Source organism: Amaranthus tricolor, chromosome 16, assembly GCF_026212465.1.
Source record: "Amaranthus tricolor cultivar Red isolate AtriRed21 chromosome 16, ASM2621246v1, whole genome shotgun sequence".
Taxonomy (NCBI): Eukaryota; Viridiplantae; Streptophyta; class Magnoliopsida; order Caryophyllales; family Amaranthaceae; genus Amaranthus; species Amaranthus tricolor.
In genome coordinates this window covers 16,477,910-16,499,391 of record NC_080062.1, presented here as the reverse complement: position 1 = coordinate 16,499,391, position 21,482 = coordinate 16,477,910, and the positions used below count along the sequence as shown (strand labels likewise).

General features: G+C 35.0%; 2 protein-coding genes across 2 annotated transcripts; both read right to left on the bottom strand.

Annotated features, from left to right (window-relative positions):
- Positions 1–198: 198 nt before the first annotated feature.
- LOC130802688 (beta-galactosidase 5-like) lies at positions 199–11,954 on the bottom strand. Its single transcript, XM_057666707.1, has 19 exons — positions 11,201–11,954; positions 10,678–10,773; positions 10,460–10,572; positions 10,264–10,330; positions 9,999–10,091; positions 9,646–9,789; positions 9,470–9,558; positions 9,286–9,391; positions 9,098–9,185; positions 7,983–8,101; positions 7,748–7,909; positions 7,393–7,571; positions 7,184–7,281; positions 6,974–7,083; positions 6,782–6,892; positions 6,579–6,692; positions 6,259–6,461; positions 5,847–6,183; positions 199–676 (listed from the first exon to the last, which is right to left on the bottom strand). Exons 1-19 carry the CDS (start codon positions 11,378–11,380, stop codon positions 566–568), a joined length of 2,520 nt encoding a protein of 839 aa, XP_057522690.1. The 5' UTR covers positions 11,381–11,954; the 3' UTR covers positions 199–565.
- A 4,526-nt stretch (positions 11,955–16,480) lies between these two features.
- On the bottom strand, positions 16,481–17,540 carry LOC130802571 (uncharacterized). Its single transcript, XM_057666583.1, has 2 exons — positions 17,100–17,540; positions 16,481–16,885 (listed from the first exon to the last, which is right to left on the bottom strand). The coding sequence occupies exons 1-2, from the start codon at positions 17,538–17,540 to the stop codon at positions 16,481–16,483; spliced, it is 846 nt and encodes a 281-aa protein (XP_057522566.1).
- Between the last annotated feature and the right edge of the window lie 3,942 nt (positions 17,541–21,482).

Genomic DNA, 21,482 nt, shown 5'->3' with positions numbered 1-21,482 from the left:
AATTCATATACAGGAATCATGAATGCATAGCATTATATGCGTATTCCTTGTGCCCACTTACAGATAGCTTATTTTCTAGGGACAAGAAATCTAACCACTATGCAAAAGAAGTGTGCCACTTTCAGATCAAAGCAAATCAGATTCCTTTCGATGACTACTAAATATGGTCGACTGAATTTGTAAGCAAGGAATTTGAGCTTTTTGTAATTTGTGTGAAGAGCAATTCAAACTGAATACTCTCAAATCACATTTACTAAACCGCACAATTAGGATGGATTACAATAATAATTTTAAGTTTAGCTACTTTGAATAACATAAATAGTAGTACTTGGGATTTGCCTCCTCTTCACCTTAAATCCCTATTAAAAGGCAAGGGAATGATTACTCTGCACAACCATCTCGCTATTTTCTGCACAAATGCGTGTGTTTTTTAAACCGATAATAGATGCCACTATTTTTCTTCTACCATTATTCTTTCTTCTTTAGCTTTCACCATATAAATACAGGCTGTGTTGAACTCTTTACACAATAGAAACCTTCATGAATTTGCTTTGGGTAGACATGATTAGGAACAAATGGCTTCAACTTTGAGTTGTTTCCACACGTTGCGACATGGATCTCCCCCAAAGTTCGAGTTTGATATATCTACCGAACATCTGTCCTGGCCTATACAAAGCTGTACCAAAAGCAAGAAATGTAAGAATATAGTCAGAATAAATCTAAGTTTAGTAACATGTATATTTAGGCGTAAACTAGGCTGTAATTATTCTTGTTTCCATTATTATGCTTTCGCCTCTTGTATTTAAACAGTCCAGAAATTATCATATGAATATACGCAGAAATTCAAACCCTAATTCTCTTCTACTATCTTCATTGAATTATTTTAACATGGTATCAGAGCCGTAAGGTGTTTTTCGGGACCGACAACACTTTTCCGGCGTCATCATTTACCTTTAAACCTTTAAACCTTTACCTAAAATGGATGAACCAGAACAAAAACCAAACACAGACCAACAACTTATGAACATGGCTCAATTAACAAATGTTCCAACTTTTCCAACAGATACAAAAAAATAATCAAGCTACTGAACCTTCGACACCAGAATTAAAGGTGGCCGAAAAACTTAATTATCAAAACTACACAAAATGGTGTAGGCTGATGCATATTGCAATTGAGGGAAAAGGGAGGCTCAGTCACATCACCGCCAGCCCTCCACAACCAACAGATCCAAACTATTCGCAATGGAAACAAGACTCAGTTGTTTTATCATAGATTATTTCCAATATCAAAACCGATCTAATAAATCAGTTTTTGGACTATACAACATCATGGGATTTATGGACGGGAATAGCAACACTATTAAGCAGTGGACGAGAAGAACTGCAGATCTCTGAGTTCTAAGGCAAGTGCACTAAAACAAAATCATGACCCCATTGAAGTATATTTTAGCAACCTCAACAACTTGTGGAAAGAGATAGATCGAAGGATGCCTAATCCTATGAAATGTGCGGATGATATAACCTTTTTAATGGGTTCATTCAAAAACAGAGGTTATAGCAATTCTTGGCAGGGATAAATGACACTTTTGACAAGGAGAGACGAGATTTGTTAAATCAAGTCCCATTACCCACTCTTGATGTAGCTTACGCTACGATTCATCGGGAAATTGCTCGGCGTGGGATCATGTCCCATACTTCATCATCGGGCCTAAGGCCCTCAGCAATAGGTAGTGGGTCGAAAAGTTTCTCATTCCGGCGAGAGACATGAAAGACAAAACTCACCTAAAGTGCAGTCACTGTGGAGGATCTCGCCACACAAAGAAAGGTTGTTTTAAGCTCATCGGCTTCCCGGAGTGGTGGGAGAAACACCGGCAACGAAGAGCCTTCACCAAGGCTCTGATTAACAAAACCGGGGGCAAAGCCCATGTAGTCACCGGGACCATCACCACCGAAACTCAGCCACAAGGAACACCAACCCACCATGACAAAGGTGAACAGACCGAAACAAACTAGAAGCTAGAAACCCACAAACCAGAAACATAAGGGAAAGGGACGGAAGAGAGAGAAAGTGGGGAAGGGAGTTTAGGAAAGTTTTCTAAACCGGGTATTTATACTCCAAAAACCAAAAACCCTGTAAACCTTACCGTTTTTAAAACCGTGCCCAACACCCATCAAAACAAAATAATAAATCCAAGCCCAAATTCTGTTGAACTAAAGCCCCAATTTTTTAAACCCTTGCCAAAGTCGGTTATGTAAACCTCGCTCCTCCAAGTGGATTTTTGATTGTGGGGCTACCGACACTATGACATACGATCGATGTGACCTCTTGTCCCTCAAACCTAAAACCTGAACCCATATACAAACAGCCAATGGGGAGTGTGTGGACGTGGAACAAACTGGGCCTATCAATATTTCTCCTTCTTGCACTTAAAAGATTGTCTCTTGATCCCTAGCTTATCACATAAATTGCTATCCATTAGTCAATTAACTAAAGAGCTTGATTGTATTGTTCTTATGTCTTTGTCTCATAGTGTTGTGCAGGATGCTCAGATAGGGAAGATCCTTGGGTGTGGTACTGAGAGAGGAGGACTGTACTATGTGGACGAGGCAACCACAAAGGGTCACACTTTGCTTGCTCGCGGGTCTCTAGATCAACCGTTGTGGTGTGGCACAGACGTCTAGACCACCCTTCACTGGGATACTTAAAACGTAGATCAACCGTTGTGGTGTGGCACAGACGTCTAGACCACCCTTCACAGGGATACTTAAAACGTCTTATTCCATCACTTAGTAGTTGTAATGAAACTTTGCATTGTGAAGCGTGTACACTAGCTAAGAGTCATAAACATACCTACTCTCCTAGTTGAACTCATAGTAGTAAACCGTTTGTTTTGATACATTCTGATGTGTGGGGCCCTGCTCCTGGATTTAATAATCATGGTTTATCGTATTGTCTCTTTTGTGGATGATTATACTCGCATGCGTTGAATTTATTTTCTTAAACAAAAATCCGATGTTTTTGATGTCTTTTTCAAGTTCTATAATATGCTTGCAACCCAATTCCAAGCCAAACCCCAAATTCTTCGATTTGATAATGGGGGAGAGCACATAAATATAAAAATGAAAGAATTCATGTCTACTCGTGGCCTAATTCACCAAACTAGTTGCCCTCATACACCACAACAAAATGGCGTTGCTGAACGCAAAAACGATACTCTCCTCAACATCACCCGGGCTCTCATGTTTGAACCCAAAGTCCCTGCTCACTATTGGCCTGAAGCCATTGCCACAGCTACATACCTAACAAACCGTCTTCCCACCAAAACCCTCCAATTCAAAACCCCACTAGCAACTCTTCAAACTTGCATCTCCATCCCATCATCACATTCCTTACCCCCCTGAGTGTTTAGATGTGTTGTACATGTTCACCTTCCACAACACAGTCGCCATAAATTTGAGCCTCGAGCCGTTAAATGTCTCTTTATTGGGTATGGGGTAAATCAGAAAGGATATTGGTGCTTTGATCCTCTCCAAAATAAACTATACACTACTATGGATTGTGAATTCTTCGAGGACACATATTACTATACCCAACCTAGTCCTCAAGGGGAGACCATAAGTGATGACTTAAGCTGGTTAACACACCCAACTGTTATTGATCTTGACCCAAAAGAACAAGTAGGTACACCTACAGCCGTTGCCACAGAAGATATGGTACTCTTCTCCCCTCGGATTGCTCGTATCCTATCTGATGCATCTAGAGAAAGCCCAGGAACAAAGGAAAATCTAGAGGTACACCCAAAATCGAATCTTGAGATTACTAATGATATACCTCCTGTTGATGAACCTTGCAGATATGAACTCTCTCCAAGGAGTACAAGAGGTGTTCCTCCTAAAAGATATGACCCTGAGTACGAGGCACAGAGGTCCCGATATCATATTACTCAGGATAGAAATGCTAACCTATCTGAAACTGCTATCGTCGACAATGCCTCTTTGTGCTCGAGTTCCATTCCCCGAAGCACTGAAGAAGCTCTTGAGAATCCGAAATGGCGGAGTGCCATGGAGGATGAAATTACTGCTCTTAAGAAAAATGATACGTGGGAGAAATATGTGATTCCCGAAGGAAAGAAAACCGTTGGGTGCAAATGGGTATTCTCAATCAAGTACCATCCTGATGGGTTCATTGAAAGATAATAAGCTCGCCTTCTCTCCTGTTGACAAGATCGATACCATTAGAGTGCTATTCTCAATAGCTGCAAACAAGGAGTGGCCATTGTACTAGTTTGACATCAAGAATGCTTTCCTCCATAGTGAAATTGAAAAAGAAGTTTTTAGAGAGCTCCTCCCGGTTTTTCAGATGAATTTGGACCAGGAGAGCGATGCGGGTTAAACAAAGCTTTCTATGGGCTTAAACAATCTCCTCGGGCATGGTTTGGCAGATTTACCATACCAATGAAGAAACTTGAATATAAGCAGAGCAACTCCGATCATACATTGTTTTTGAAGAAGGAAGGAAACCAAATTACTTGCTTAATAATATATGTTGACGACATGGTCATAACAGGAAACGCTGAAAGGGAAGTTAGTGATCTCAAAGAAAAACCATTTTTGGAGTTTGAAATGAAGGATTTAGGAAACTTGAAATATTTCTTGGGTATTGAAGTTTTGAGGTCAAAACGAGGGATCTTCATGAATCAAAAGAAATATGTTCTTGATCTCTGGCAAAAACTGGAATGCTCGATTGTAAACCTGCTGAAACACCCATTTAAGCCAATCATGGGCTTCAGACCACAAAGGATGCGAAACTAGCAGATAAAGATCAATATCAGAAACTTGTGGGAAAACTCATTTATCTATCTCATACAAGACCATATATCTCCTATGCAGTCGGAGTTGTTAGTAGGTTTATGCAGCTCCCACAAGTACCGCACATGAATGCAGTTATAAGGATTCTAAGATACTTGACAGGCACCAGTGACAGGGGTGTCTTCTATAGAAACAATGGGCATCTTGATCTCGTAGCCTATACGGATGCAGACTAGGCAGGTGACAAAGATAGCAGAAAGTCCACTTTGGGGTACTTTACCTTAATCGGGGGTAACCTTGTCACATGGAAAAGCAAGAAACAACAAGAAACAGAGATACTATGGCTCAAGAAGCTTGTGGGAGAGTTACATTTTTCCTTAGAGGGAAGCATGTAAGGTATTTTGTGATAATGAGGCATGCATTAGCATCTCAAGTAATCCAGTTCAACATGATCGAACAAAACATGTGGAGATTGATAGGCACTTCATAAAGGAAAAGCTCGAGAAACAAATCATCAGTCTTCATTCTGTACGGTCCAAATATCAACTTGCAGACAATCTCACAAAAGCAGTTACGGCTGAAGCATTTGAAAATGCATTGTGCAAGTTAGGCATTGGAAACCCCATGACCTAACTTAAGGGGGAATGTAAAAATATAGTCAGAATAAATCTAAGTTTAGTAATATGTATATTTAGGCGTAAAATAGGCTGTAATTATTCTTGTTTCCATTATTATGCTTTGGCCTCTTGTATTTAAACAGTCCAGAGATTATCATATGAATATACATAGAAATTCAAACCCTAATTCTCTTCTACTATCTTCATTTAATTATTTTAACAACAAACACCCACAAAAATTTTAAATAAAACCAATACATCATTACTCTTAACTTTATACGACATTATGTTATGTGACCAATGGAGTTATTTTTGTGGTGATAATCGATGATATGCTCAACAATAGAAGAATAGGACATCATCCACTAATAAGGTCATGCAAAGCTAAGGAATACTTCTATAAGATAGTTAAAAAAGTACCTTCTCTAAGACAGCGTGACTGTTTTCAGCATGGCAGGATCCCTTGGAGAAACTTCCACAGGTTCCCAATGGGGTGCCAAAACTTGCAAATTGAATGGATGATATTGATTGTCCTGGCCCACACTGCAGATGAACCTTGGCCTGGTGAAGTATCTCTTCATCGCCATTGGAATCCAATCGCCAATTCTCAACCATGGGATGGTGTTCGAAAGAGTCAGCACAAACACGTGACACTGATCTCTTCACCATAGATATTTTTGACGCATCCCCACCAAGTTCCTCAAATATAACCATTACATTTTTCCCTGTCTTTAACCAAGCTCTAGGAACATGGTACCTATTATTATTACCCAAGAGATTAACATCATTTCAAGAAACCTTGTAGCATGTTATTGAATGTGCAGTTAATTACCATCTTTGAGTTGGACTACCACAGCCAGATTGGCATTTTGACTGGCGGTATGTTCCAGCGTAGTAACAAGAATCGCAGTTACCCTTTGCATAATTGGTCCAGTATCTTCCTATACTTCGCCCATTGATCCATATTTCACCTTTCCCCATGCTCTGCATATCTAGAGCCAATGGTTCAACCCCTCCAGGAGCATTAAAGTTCGCCTGCAAAATCACAACTCCCATGTTTCAGCAACAATGCTTTTCCTTCTATTTTCACTTTATTGTCACAATAGTAAGATTGAGGCCCTTCAAAATTGCTTTCAAAGTCTATGTTCTTACCTTATACCAAGTCAGAGGTTGAGTACGCTGTGCAGCAAGTGAACCGCGTACCCATTCATTTGATGAAGCATCATTTGGAGACGCTAAATTCATGTTCTCCCCCTTCAATCCAACCTGTCGCTCAAAAATTTACGTATTTTACGTATATGAATATTGACAAATGACAATCACATGTTCGATTTGCAAGCATGTTTGCAACTCACTTGATAAGACCATTTCTGCCATGTTAAATCTTTCTTCCCACTGCTAAGGCCATGCAACACCACTGGACCAAGAATTCCAGTATTCCACTGTTCATAATGAGGCCCAACATTCTGAAAAATACAATCAGTAAAACAATCCAATAAGACTAGTTTGAATTAATGACTTACGACTTACGACAGCAAGAAACTTACTGGTAAACCAACAGCCACACTTAGCAGAGAAATCCTGTTCATTCCTGCATGAAGATTGATTGTTCCTCTAAAAGTAAATCTCCTAGCTTCCCTAGTCCCGAAAGCAGACCCTGCATAAGAAAATAGCATCAACATTGGGTTTATTCCTGTATTTGGCTCATATTACCTCAACATATTCGGCCAATACTAGATGATCTAAGTGAAAGATACCTGATAGTTTTCCATTAACAAAGACATGAAGAGCATGCCCAGCTGACTCCACCAGGAGACTTGGAGCTCCTCGCAAATCTGATGGGCTCATATGCACACTGGAGCGAAATGATTGCAAAATATAAAAATCTTGTATCAAGTATGAAAATTGGAAATGTACTGGAAAGGAATTGTATAAAAAGAGATAAAGGTAATTTTTTGGGACTTACTTGGTCATGTACCAGAGGTAGTCACTGTTGTCTCTAGTGACATTAATCTGTTCTAGAAGCCCATCTGCTGTCATTGTTGGACGCTCCTCCAAAGAAGAAATATCTTCATCAAACATCTCCCATGACAGAAAGTGAGAACCGGCTGGCAACATTTGCATATGTGAGGTCTGAACTCCAACCTAGAAAACAATTTTCTTTTAAAATCATAGTGTATCGAGAGTCGTTACATAATAAGAAGCTATGTTACTCTGGCTTTGAGGTATTGGTTTTTCGACAGCACATGGTAGTATGTTTCCAAGACTTCAACATCTTATATAATATAAAACTTTCCATGAGTTCGGAATATTTTACTTACCCGAGCAGTGTTGAAGATGGCATGTTTGCAATCAGGAAGTATGCTGATAGACCAAGCAGGCAGGTCATAGTGCTCATTGTTGAATTTCACCCTAGCGGATGAAGTAAAATGGAAGTTGGAGAGGAAAGCTGCGCAAGTCCCAGGACTTGAGAACACATATGCCTGTAAAAGATATTGCGATCAGTCAAACCGAACAAGATGCTCCAAACAGGGAGCTACGCAGAACGACAACAACCTGCTGATAGCTTCCCAGGGACGTAATTTTCGGTTCTGAAGAGAGTAATGCCAGCTCTGAAAGCTTGATAGCTCGATTTAGTTCTTTCAAGTGCCCATATTTAGGTTGCCTGATTAAACCTGCGTGTAATATGATGTTGATTAGAAGAGGCCATGTAACCTTAAGGCACAAAGCTGGGGAGCACCATTCTATGAACTAAGGAAAAAATAAAGGGAGTTTTGAGAGACATGATAAGCAAATTGTCTTTCATGAACCTCTTAGCAATTTAAATCCTTTGAGGAAACATTCCGTCAAATGTATGCCCTTTGCTTAATTGACCGACTTCTGTAATTCTAAGAGATGCAAATGAAGTAATTGTAAACGAAGTAGAATGAGAATAAACTAAAAAGATAATAAAAAAAAGGATGATTTCCCTTATTTGGAGGAAAAGGTTTCCCCCACCCTCCCCTAGGATAAGTTTATACCCCAAAGTGAGAGAACTAATTGTTATTTAACCATTTTTCATTACTTTCAATTCTTCCACCTCTCTCTCAATCAAATTCCTTTAATCATCTATTTAATCATCTATCCAACTATGTTTTACTACTTTGACTTTTATTTAGCCCTTCAATATTTACACTCAATCCAAGCGGACCGAAAAGAGTTTTAGAAGAGAACCTTTCTTCAGATTGATAAGCACAAAACCCCAAGAATTTCATAGAATAATACATAAAACTTTAAAGAAATGTTTACCCTTAAATTCTGCAACCATATATCAACAGATCTTTTGAAAACAAAAGTTTATCATTCCAAGGAAACAAAACATTGTTAAAGAATGTACTGAATCTCAATTTTATGAGTAACATATTGTAATACAAGTACACACTATGCATAAAAATCTTAATCAATTAAACTGCTTGAAGCAAGCGCAAAAAGCAAACTGCAATTTAAAAAGGTCTGAAACACTACAATTTAATAATGTAAGGTCTGAAAGAGTTACATACCTACCAAGTGACAGTGCAATGTCAAGTAAAATCTGACCATTAAGACAGTAATATTTTGTATCTACAAGTGATGTTTTAGATTTTGATATCCTAAATCCAAGAAGCCAAGATGTGCAAGTTCAAAATGCTTACCATATTCATCAATTGGGGCATCATAATCGTAACTAGTTGTAATGAATGGTCCACCAGCTGTGCGCTCAAAGTTGGTTCCACCATGGTACTGATACAAGCACAGAAAGTCAGACCATATTAAGGAAGAAAGCAAAGCATCAGCCTTCCAATATCAATCCAAAAGAGTGCTCATAATTGTGATAGCTAACCATGTAATAGTTAACATATGATCCTCCGCTTTGTATGAAACGAGCAACTGCAAAAGCCAAATCTTCCACTGGTCTCTCGTGAACTGGACCCCCAAATTCAGTGAACCTGCAAATGATATGAATATGATGTCAAAAGAGAAAAGCAAACACGTTTACTGTAGAAATATGGAAGCAAAGACATTACCATCCACTCCAAGCCTCAGTCCACATCTTTGGTTTGTTTGGTTTGTTGGGTTTGAAAAAATCACAGTAAAAACCATTGCATGTGTTTATCTATTGACATTTCCATAAGGCACAAACAAGATGAATCAAAATATGAATCAAACAATGGAATCTTAAATGTTTATTGTGTAATCTCACCATTGGTTCAGGGGCATCATCTTCCTTGCACATTAACCATGGGACTCCAGTCTTTAATCCAAAGGCCATTTGCGCTGCCCAATTTATGTATGCTCTTCCAGCAGCCCCAAATTCCCGAACCTCAGACCCATACTCATTCTCAATCTAACAAGAAAAGTTCTAATTGCGTGAGTGCTTGTTGAGTAGGCTCATGGAACCAGATCAAAACTTTAGCTGTTTTGCTTTACTAAATGTCTGCTACATTTAGTTCTTCACTAAAAACATACAGGTGAAATTTGATGCATATAGTGATGTAAGAGTAAATAAACTCTAACTTAGAAACTAAAACAAAATATAGAATGCTGAGATCAAACCTGAGACATGATTATAGGACCACCCTGAGATGCAAATAATCTCTCACTTTTCAACATGCCAACAATTTTCTCAGTGAAACCTTGCATTGCTTTCTGTATAATTGTTTTTAAAACAAAACAGTAACACCCAAAAATTAGAAATAAATAAATTAAATAAATAACATATGCTTTTATTAATACAATCGAAGTTATCAACATGTTTTCGTTTCAACAAAAAAATTTTCAAAAGTATTTTTTAATTAGCAACTTGATATCCATTATTAACCTTAAAAGGTTCATTGTCTGTTCTGAAGCTGATTCCAGGAACATACTTTAACCACACAGGAAAACCACTGCATCAAATTGAACAGAGAAAAAATTACACTTCAAAATATCACCCAAAATAATGTACAAAATCACAGTTAAAAAAAAAAAGATTTTAAAAGACAGCCATATAATTGATTTAGAACAAAGCAAATTACCCAAAATTCCATTCACCGCAAATATAAGGACCAATGCGGAGATTAACATATAGTCCAATTCCTTGAACTGTCTTAACGAACCTCACTAAATCATATCTGTCTTCAAAATAATACTGCATATTCCCAGGAAAAAAAAAATCCACATTTTAGACCTTTATACCCTCAAATAAGTAAAGTTAGTGAAAAATAAAAAGAAAAAAAGGATCCAAGAACATTACTTTTCCAGGAGAAGGCTCATGCCCATTCCAGAAAACGTAAGTGTCAATTACATCCAATCCTCCAACTTTAGCTTTTCTTATAAGATGTTCCCACATCTACACCAAAAAACAAACAAAAAAAAAAATAATAATGCCCCAATTAAATCAAATAACATATTTAAAAAAAAAAATACAATGTTTACTAAAAAAGATGAAACCCATTTAAATTAACAATAAATAAAATCCATTTTAAAATTTAACAAAAAATGAAACCCATTTTAAAATTTAATAACACAATGTAACCCATTTTAAAATTTAACAAAAAATAAAACCCATTTTAAAAATTTAAATAAAAAAGGAAAAAAAATGAAACCATCTTGTAAATTTAACAAAAAATGAACACAACTTGTAATTTTAATAAAAATGAAATCCATCTTGTAAATAAAAGAGAAAATAAAACCCATCTTGTAAATTGCAAAAAATGAAATCACAAATATAAAACTTATATGAGCAGAGCAAATGAGGAAAAAGTAGAGAGAATTACATCAGGGGTACTTCTGGGATAATGAATGGAACCAGAAAGGAGGATTTTGCGTTGGCCATTAATGATAAAACCCTTGTTATCATAAGTAATATCAACAGAATGTATGAACTGAAAATTGAGATATAAAATAGAGCTGAAAAACAAGAGTATATTCAGTCTAGAAACTGAGATTTTAGCCATTCTTCTCACTATCTAACACTTAATTTCCCTCTGCTTTTCTGGGTTTGTTGTTTGTTTGTGTTTCTCTGTCAATGAAAACAAATGTGGAATTTATAGATGTAGAAGAGAAGATAAAGAAAGAGAAATGGAGAGTAGTATGGGTTAAGTATACTACATCATGTACTCAAATCTGATCCAAAAATATTTGTAGATTGGAATGTAGTGATGAAGTAGGCCACACTTCCATGCAACAGTAGAATGCTTTGTTGTGACTGTAATTATCAATCAGCAATGTGTCCACTGTTTTCTCTAATGAGACTGTAATTACATACCAAAAAGTTTGTTGCTTGTTGATTAATTTAAAAGAGTTTTTTTGCTCCACTAATAGAAAAGAGTAAAGTTTGGTGCTTTTTTCAATGGAAATGAGAAATAAAAAGGGGAATTTGAACTTTTAACCTGAAGGTTTGAAAGGCTTGACAAGTTGGTCATAAAAAATTGCTTTAGATTTAAATTTTCTGAACGTTTGAGCACTCCAAACTATGAGAGGAAAACCATCGAATGTCTAAGAATTCTACTAATTCCAATCTAAAAATTGGAACTAATTGGATGGTAAGATTGGAGTAAATATTTATAAAGTAAATAAAAATCAAACTAATAAAACAACATTATTCAAGTAGAAAAATAAAATAATATTATTTTCAAATGTGAGAAATAGAAAAAAAAAATAGTTTACTTAATTTTGTTATATACTCTTATTTATCATGGTGAGATAGCATGGAATATTTTTAAATTTGTAAGATTCAGCATCATTATTTTTTTTTATATTCTTCATATCAATATATAAGTCATTTTATAATTCTTTAATCTTCTTAAATTCACCTCTACTTACCTTTAGTTTATAATTTGACTTTTATTTTTGTCTTGATTATTACTTTCAATACAGTATTTTGTAAAAGGTACTATTACTTAATTTTTTTTTTTTGTAATTTAAATGTCATCACTTGATTATTACTTTCAATACAGTATTTTGTAAAAGGTACTATTACTTAATTTTTTTTTTGTAATTTAAATGTCATCACACGTTTCATTTTGTAGCCACCGTTTAATGAAATTACGAAAACATTTTTAAATTTATTTTTATTTATACAAAAAATTATTTTATCAAACTAAAATTATTGATGATGGAGTAATTAAATTAAAAAAGTAAAATATTATTTAAATTGTTTTAAAAAAGTCAGAAAATAAACCTAATCGCATGTTTTGTATGTTTCGACCTAGGCCTAGTTGCATGTTTTGTACAACTGGAACCAATTTATTTATTTAATTAATATTTTTATTTTTATTTCATTAAATTTTTAATTTTTTTAACAATAATTGTTATATTTTTTTTGATTAGTTAGTAACCCTTAATAAGTCCATGGTAGATTGGTAGTGGTTGAAATTAAATTTATAGGTGGTTGATATAAAGCCAATCTCATAATTCTTGTTTCCGACTAGCTTGCATCATTGGGTCCAACTTTATCAAATTTTTATTTTTGAATAAATGTTCAAGTGATTATCATGATTTTATTATTATCCAGACTATTTACATCCGGGCTCTATTCTAGAGTATTTTTTACTCAACTAGGTGGGGCCCGTGTGCTTCGCACGAGTACCTCCAAGTTACACTGTTGATTTTGACGTTAGTGGATTGCATAAATTAGAGTTTATGAAAAAGTAGCGATTGTGAGAAAAAAATTTTAAAATTACTTATTAACTAATGTAATTCGATATGATATATTATGGAAAAAAATATTTTTTGTCAATTAATAGTTATATTTTTCTCCTTGGGAGAAAAAAATATTTTTTGTCATTCTAACACTATCCAACTTATGAAACTTTTCACCTATCATCATAGTTAAATGCATAAATTAAACCCAACAATTTGTTTCATTAACACTGAAAGATAAAACTCAAACAACAAATGATGAAATAATTAATTAAAAGTTAAATGCTCATGTGAAGTACTTCATCAAGTACAAATGTCAAAAACTCACAAAAAAATTTAAGCAATCCCAGTAACAAATTATGAGATCGGAACAAAATGATTGAACATTTTAGTTGAAACAATATAAATTTGAGGGAAGATACATCTTAAAAAAGTTTGAAAATTTAGCCCTTTCTCTATTCAAAGCCCTTTCAACATAAATCGAACTTTCTAGATGTGAAATTTAGCAATTGTTTTGTATATTATTGCTTTAGTCAACACAAGAAAGAATTAAGAGTTTGAAAATAAAAGTTTTCGGTAGGCTTTTTGTTTATTTGACATTTATTTTAAAAATATTGCTTATTGAAAATGTGTGCAATCATAATTTTCACTTGAAGAATTCCTCGAAAAGACTAAAGTGGAAAATGATAGAAGTCTACTTGGAACAAGAATAAACAAGGATAATTAATAGATGATATATTATGGAGAGAAAGTAATATTTTGTCAATTAATAATTGTATTCTTCTCATGATGGTACTTCTACCATTTAGTTAAAACCCCTTACTGAAATTTTATTGTCAAAAATAATTTATTAAATTCCTCTATATGGTAGTATCAAAATAACAAAGAGAAGCAATAGAAAATTCGTTTTAGAGGTGGACCTATTTAATGGAATCGAATTCCTCGATACACTAACATGTGATATACTTTTTCTAGTTTTGTGTGTATGTAATGTAAACGCTATGAGATTATTATCAAATTTTGGTAAAGTCAAATGTCATGTAATTAATAAATATCTCGTAATAATAGTGATTTACTTGTTATAAATAGGTATACTTTTTTTTTATAAAATATTAATATAAAAGTTGTCAACTGCAGTACTTTTTTAGTATGAAATTATATATAACGACAAATTTTAAATAAGATTGCAATAATGAAGCTTTTGATTTTTTTGTATGAAATATCTATTAGCAATTTATCTTGCATACATATGCTTAGTAGAAATAATTGCGATTACTATTTGACAACCCCATTTACAAGCAATAATTAGCCAATAAATGTTTATTTTAGTATAAAATTTTGATATATTTATGCAAGATTATGATACATTTATTCTATCAAACTTTTTAAGTTATAATTTTCCTAGAGTTTTTAATATTCATTATTTTAATAATGTGATCTTTGTTTTGAAATAGATTTTTAAAAATTGTGAATATAAAATAGAAGTAGCACTTGCTTCCTTTTATAGTATATCTCTCTTTTTTCGAAACTTCAATATTTTAAGTGATGGAACAACTGAATTAATTTCAATCATCGTCTTCGAATTTGAAATCATTGTCTTCGAAATTTGAAATGAGTCTTTATAAAAACTATCAATAAAGTTATTTTAATAGTGGAGAATATCGAAATTTGATAATTGAATATTTTGAAGTAAGATATATAAGATGAGATGACACTTGTTCATCTTTTAGTTTATACCTTATAGTTTTTAAGGTTTGAGAACACGCTAAATTTTTAAGAAGGGTCCCAATTAATTTCCATATTATATAATTGTATTTGTATTGTTCTTTCTTTTTTGCGCAGGCTTTTAAAGTTTTTTTTTTTTTTAAATCTCAATAATCTAACAAATGTTATTTAGATTTCTCTCTCGAAAACTAGATCTTCAAGTCGACAATAATCTTAATAAACCGACGAATTCATATATGAAATATGTTGCCCATGATCACAGTCAATTTTTTTATATTTTTTAAGCAAAATCTTTATAATCTATAACTTGATATCTTAAAAAGTGTTAACATCTTCCATAAGTAACAATCATTTCATCTAATATACTCAAATCTTACCTTGTCATTTCAAAGGCTTTTCATTTCCCTATAAGTAATTAAGTAATAATCATTTCATTTCATATTCCTAAGTCATTTAGCATTCTAGTTTCTTATTCTCAACTATTTCTTTTTTCATTTTCTGTGAAAACCGTCTAAACCAATGTGGAATCATGAGCCTTTCTATGATTCAGATGATAATGAAGCGTCTATTAGGATGACGGGTTGATCGAAGCAATCCAACCGTTGTATTGTTCGAACGGCCACAAAGAATCACTCACGGAAGACCTGATTTCATCTGAAGAAAGTTCACTGAATAGGTTGTTTTACCGGTGCCCGGTTTGCACAAAACGTTACTAGATGAAGAAGGATGAAGTTTTTAAGAGGAACGAGCACTTTATAAACGATAGCCATCATGATGAAGTTGTATTAGTCCAGAGTTCGAATCCTGCTATACCTGTTTCAGAAAGATTAATTATTATTTACGTTATGTGCATATGGATCGCACATCTGTTTAGATTGGATGAAGAGGTACTGTTTTTTTTTTGGGATTTTAAGATAAGTTAAGAGGATGTAGTGCTTTTTTGGGTTGGTAAATGATCTTTTCTTTTTATTTTTGTAATCTAATTTAGGTAAAACTAATATTTTTGAAAACCAATCCTTGTTATTGTTTGTTAGGATTGGATGTCAAAAACCTTATTTTAGGTTAGAAAATAAATATTTTGAGGTAAGGATCGGTGGTAGGCTTTATGTTGAAACTAAATGGATGTATAAAAAATTTGTTGATATAAATCTTGGTCAATGTGTTACGAAATTCGTGTTTGTTCAAATTTTGTATATCATATTTCTTCATTTTGACATCAATATGCATTGTTGTTCATGCATTTGCAGTTATAAGTTTGATTTTTCCATTTTGAATATTTATTGTGAATTATTCTATTGAATATTATTGTAAAAGTAGTTTCATGGTTTGAAGGGTAGATATTAGTTTTGATTTCTGCAAAAAAACAAATGATGAAGATTTCTAGCATTGCATATGTCTATATTTTTTTTGGCAATTAAAGATTTTATTACCAAAAGCACACTCCCCCAAACGCTGAGAGGGGGAGTAACAAAACCCACAAGGGAAAGACAAACAAACAAGCAATCCAAACAAAAACAACACAAAGAGACAACCAACAACAATTACACAAGAAGAATATGTTTCTGTTTATCAGAAAACCGGGCTGCAATATTGAAGATCACCATCCTCCCAAGTTGTTGCTCATCCATACTCTTTCCCCCAAAGATTTTGACATTTCTTCGGAATCACACATGATAGATGATCTCCGCTCAGGACATAGTAATAACAAGATCCTTGGTATTATATTTCTTCTTACTCAACTGATTCATAATATGAACATCTTGAGCAAAGGAAGTTGGCCAATGAAAGTCAATGTAAACAAAAGCTTTAACCTTCCAAATAAACACATAGTCTCCAAACAAATGATCTCTAGTCTCAAGGGCAGCATTACATAGCCTACACATAGGATTCCAAGACATCCACAATCTATCAATAGTAGGGAGCCTATTAAGGATAGCTTGCCATATACACACCACACTCCTAGGGGTCGCCTTATTATTACACCAAATAGCCCTCCAAGGAACCTTAAGATGTTGCCCTAATAATTTCTTGTAAGCAATTTTCATACTAAAATGACCATGAGGAGCACAATCATTCAGTTCTTGTAAATACGCCTGCTATCAAAGATTTTGCAAGCATCCAAGAGGTTGTGCTAGGAACAATATCACTAAAAACATCAGATTGTTTGAGGTAGTAGTCATTAATCCATCGAATCTAAAGCCTATCCTTCTTATGAGCAAACGACCAAAGATTCTTCAACATGGCAGCCTTATTCTAAAGATCCAACCGACTCAAATTAAGACCACCACAAGACTTTGGTAGGCAGACATGGCTCCAAGCTACATGAGACTTAGCTTTAGAGTCTCGACCACTACTCCAAAGAAACTTGTTACACATAGCTTTAACCATCTGAACAATTTTTGCAGGAAGAATAAAGATTTGACCCCAGTAGGAATGCATACTCTGAATAACACTTCGAACAAGATGAAGTCTATCGAGCAAAGAAAGGTTCCTAGCAGCCCAGTGATTGATTCTACTCGTAATTTTCTCCACCAACACTAAGCAATCCTGGATACCAAGTCTCTTTGCAGATAAAGGGACCCCAAGATATCTAAACGGAAGAACACCCTTAGGTACCTGACTAGCTTGGACAAGCTTAAAACTCATAGCATCATCAACACCAGTAAAATAGAGAGCATTCTTGCCTTTATTAACAGAAAGACCAGAAACCATAGATAAATCATCCAGAACAAGATTTAAGGCATGCATAGAAGGAAAATAACAATATTTTGTTACGCGAAAAAAAAGATACACAATTAATACTGAAAAAGTATGTCTTAGAAATCTTAATTAAATTTCTTTCTCGAAAACAAAATATTTTAAACGGAAGAACATTGTTAAATTGAGGTAATAGTGAAACACTATATAACATTGTGCACGTTCTCTTTGAGTAATTTTTGGACAAAATGTTTATGCCTTAGCTTGTCTTATCAAAGTCTCTTATGCATTCTATAAGTACAATCATTCATCTCATAACTTAAGCCATCCCAACGCTTACTTTTTACATTTTTCTTCACTATTCTTTCATTTTCTCTCTGAAAAACTTCCTAGTTCATGACAATGTCGAATCATGAGCCATTTTATGATTCAGATGACAATGAAGGTATTTATAAGGATGACTGTTCCATTGATTCTATTAAGTTACTGTATTGTTCGAATGACCATAAGGAATCACTCACTGAAATACTGATTTCTTCTGAAGTTAGTTGTCTTAATCGTCTGCTTTACCGCTGTCCTACATGCACTAAGCGTTATTGGGTCAGGAAGAACGAGGTTAACAAACGCAAGATGTCCACTACGATGAATACTCAAGAAGTTGTTTAGAATTCTAACAGTGCTAGGACTATTAATGAAAGGGTTATAATCATCTACGTGTTTGTCTAGATGGCTCCAGTGGGTGTTGGTAGGATTGTTTAGGTTAATGAAGGTGTTGGGTTTTTTTTTGAGGGAATTATGTAAGAGTAGGATGGTTTTTTTTTTTTGGGTAAAAATAATGTTTTTCTTGTTTTATGTTTAAAATCATTCGAAATATTATATTTTTGAAGACAAATCATTTTCTTGTTGGTTAGGATTTGATTCAAAAGTATATTTGAAAACGTTTGCCAAAATCGTTACGATGTTAAGAACGATACAAACAACAATGAACAAAACAATGTTTGATAAGGTAAACTAAGCAAAAGAGACACAAAGATTTAAGAAGGTTCACCCAATGATGGCTACGTCCTCCGTGGTGTGTAGTTTCTATTTATATTATATCAAAGAAGTGTAAACAACACTTACAAATGAAGTATTACAATTGTGTAAGAGATAAAAACAAAAGGCTATGTGTTTGGCTTAGGGGTTGTGTTTGATGTGTCTATTTGAGTGAGTATGAGAGCTCTATATATGGTACTAGGTACATGAATGTCAATAGCTCACTTGAATACAGAGTTAATATAGAGTAATGAATAATATGAAATAACTCCAAGAACTTGAAAGGTCGAAAAACAGCATTCCATGCATATCAGAGAAACCGCTCGACTAGATCAAAGAGCTCGCTCGGTCGAGCAGCTCGGTCGAGCGAGCAGGAGATACCTACTGGATGCATTCTGTCTGACCGCTCGACCAACCAATAAGACTCGCTCGATCGAGCGGGTAGGTAGGTCGAGCGACCATTCTGTTTCCTCTGACAGAATTCTGATCGAGCAATCATAAACCAAGTCCTTTCTACTTCTTCATTAACCTTCATTAAAACACCAATAATTCCCATGAATACTCTTCCACATAATTACACCCTTTTGGATTCCACAACTCAAGAGTCATACACATGAATACACACTTCAATTGTGCACTCAAGTCACACATGATACCATTCATAACAATCTCCACCTTGACTTGAGTTCACCTAAGTCAAAACATTCAACAATCCACTTCATAAACAAAAGAAACATACACACCTCAAATGCCCCAAAAGGCATCATCTCAAGCAAGGAGCTAAACCAACCAAGTCAAAACATAATTCAAACTTGGTTGTAGGTAATGACTTTGTCATCATGTCGGCCAGATTTTCTGTAGTATCAATTTTCTTCAATAACACCCTTTTGTGCTCAACTTCATCCCGAATGAAATTATACTTAATATCAATGTGTTTGGACCTTCTATGAAATGTATTTTGATTCCTATCCAAGTGAATTGCACTTTGACTATCACAATGTACATTTACCTCACACACCTTATTACACATTTCACCAACAAGACCTTTTAGCCATTTTTCCTCCTTGAATGACTCAGCAACGGCTATGTACTCCGCTTCGGTTGTTGAGAGAGCAACCACATCTTGTAATGATGATTGCCAACTTATCGCCGAACCACCCAAAGTAAACAAAAACCCACTTGTGGACTTTCTATTATCTAGATCACCACCATAGTCCGAGTCACAAAACCCGATTAGCTCGCTTGAATCTTTCCCATACATAAGACAAACATTAGAAGTACCTTTCACATACCTCAATAACCATTTTAGTGCCTCCCAATGTCCCTTCCCCGGATTTGACATATATCTACTCACCAAACTCACCGCATGAGCTATGTCGGGTCTAGAACATACCATGGAATACATTACACTACCAACGGCACTAGTGTATGGGGTTCTTACCATTTTCTCTTCTTCCGCCTCTGTTTGTGAACACAATTTCTTGGATAATTGAAATGAGAGGCAAGAGGAGTAGGCACACCTTTAGCATCTTTCATATAGAAACGTTGCACAACTTTCTCAATGTACTTCCTTTGGCTTAGGTATAATGTACCCTTAGCCCGGTCTCTCAAAATCTCCATCCCAAGAATCTTCTTAGCTTCACCAAGATCCTTCATATCAAATTCACTTGAAAGCAACTCTTTCAAGTTCTCCACCTTAAACAAAGAACTACAAGCTACTAGCATATCATCAACATATAAGACCAAATACAATAAAGAACCATCTTCAAATTTCTTAAGATAAACACAATTATCATAAGAACTTCTAATAAAATCATGTGAAATCATAAAGGAATCAAACCTCTTGTACCATTGCCTTGGTGATTGTTTCAACCCATACAATGACCTCTTCAATCTACACACATGATTTTCCTTACCGGCTACCTCAAAACCTTCCGATTGCTTCATAAAAATCTCCTCTTCAAGCTTACCGTGAATAAACGCCGTTTTTACATCCAATTGATGCAACTCCAAATCCTCCATCGCCACCAAAGCAAGTAATGCCCTTATAGAAGAGTGTTTCACTACCGGTGAGAAAACTTCATGAAAATCAACACCCTCAATTTGAGAGTATCCCTTTGCAACTACCCTTGCCTTATAGATGGGAGGAACGTCAATAGAAGGACCCAACTTCCTTTTGAATATCCACTTGCACCCAATAATTTTCTTTTTCTTTGGTGCTTCAACAATATCCTAAGTTTCATTCTTTGCAAGAGACTCCATCTCTTGCTTCATGGCTATCAACCATTTGCTTGAGTCATTTGAGGCCATAGCCTCCTTGTACGTACTCGGTTCATATAACCCTTCGACTTCGCTAGCAATGTTGAGAGCATATGCCACATAATCACACTCTTCAATATACCTCCTTGGAGCCACGATCTTCCTTCTTTGTCTAGTTTTGGACAAAGAAGGAGACCTTTGTTGAACATTATCATCATCAACTTTGTCATCATCAATATTGAGAGGTTGACCCTCTACTTATGCATCATTGTTTACAACATTATCAATGGACTTCTCTATACTAGAGACAAGCATGCTGTTTTCATCAAATACAACATATCTAGAATTAATTATTCTTTTTGACTTATTACACCACACCCTATACCCCTTTACACCCACTCTATATCCCACAAAAATACATTTTCTAGCCCTAGGTTCTAACTTACCATCATTTACATGAATATAAGCTGGACAACCAAAGACTCTAAGACTAGAATAATTTACCGTAGTGTGGTACCACACTTCTTCTGGCGATTTGAATTTCAAAGCGGTATGAGGTGAGCGGTTGATCAAATAACATGTCGTAGCCACCGCTTCAGCCCAAAATTGCTTACCCAAATTTGCTTGTTTTAGCATACACCGAGCCCTCTCCAACAATGTTTTATTCATCCTCTCCGCAATGCCATTTTTTTGAGGACG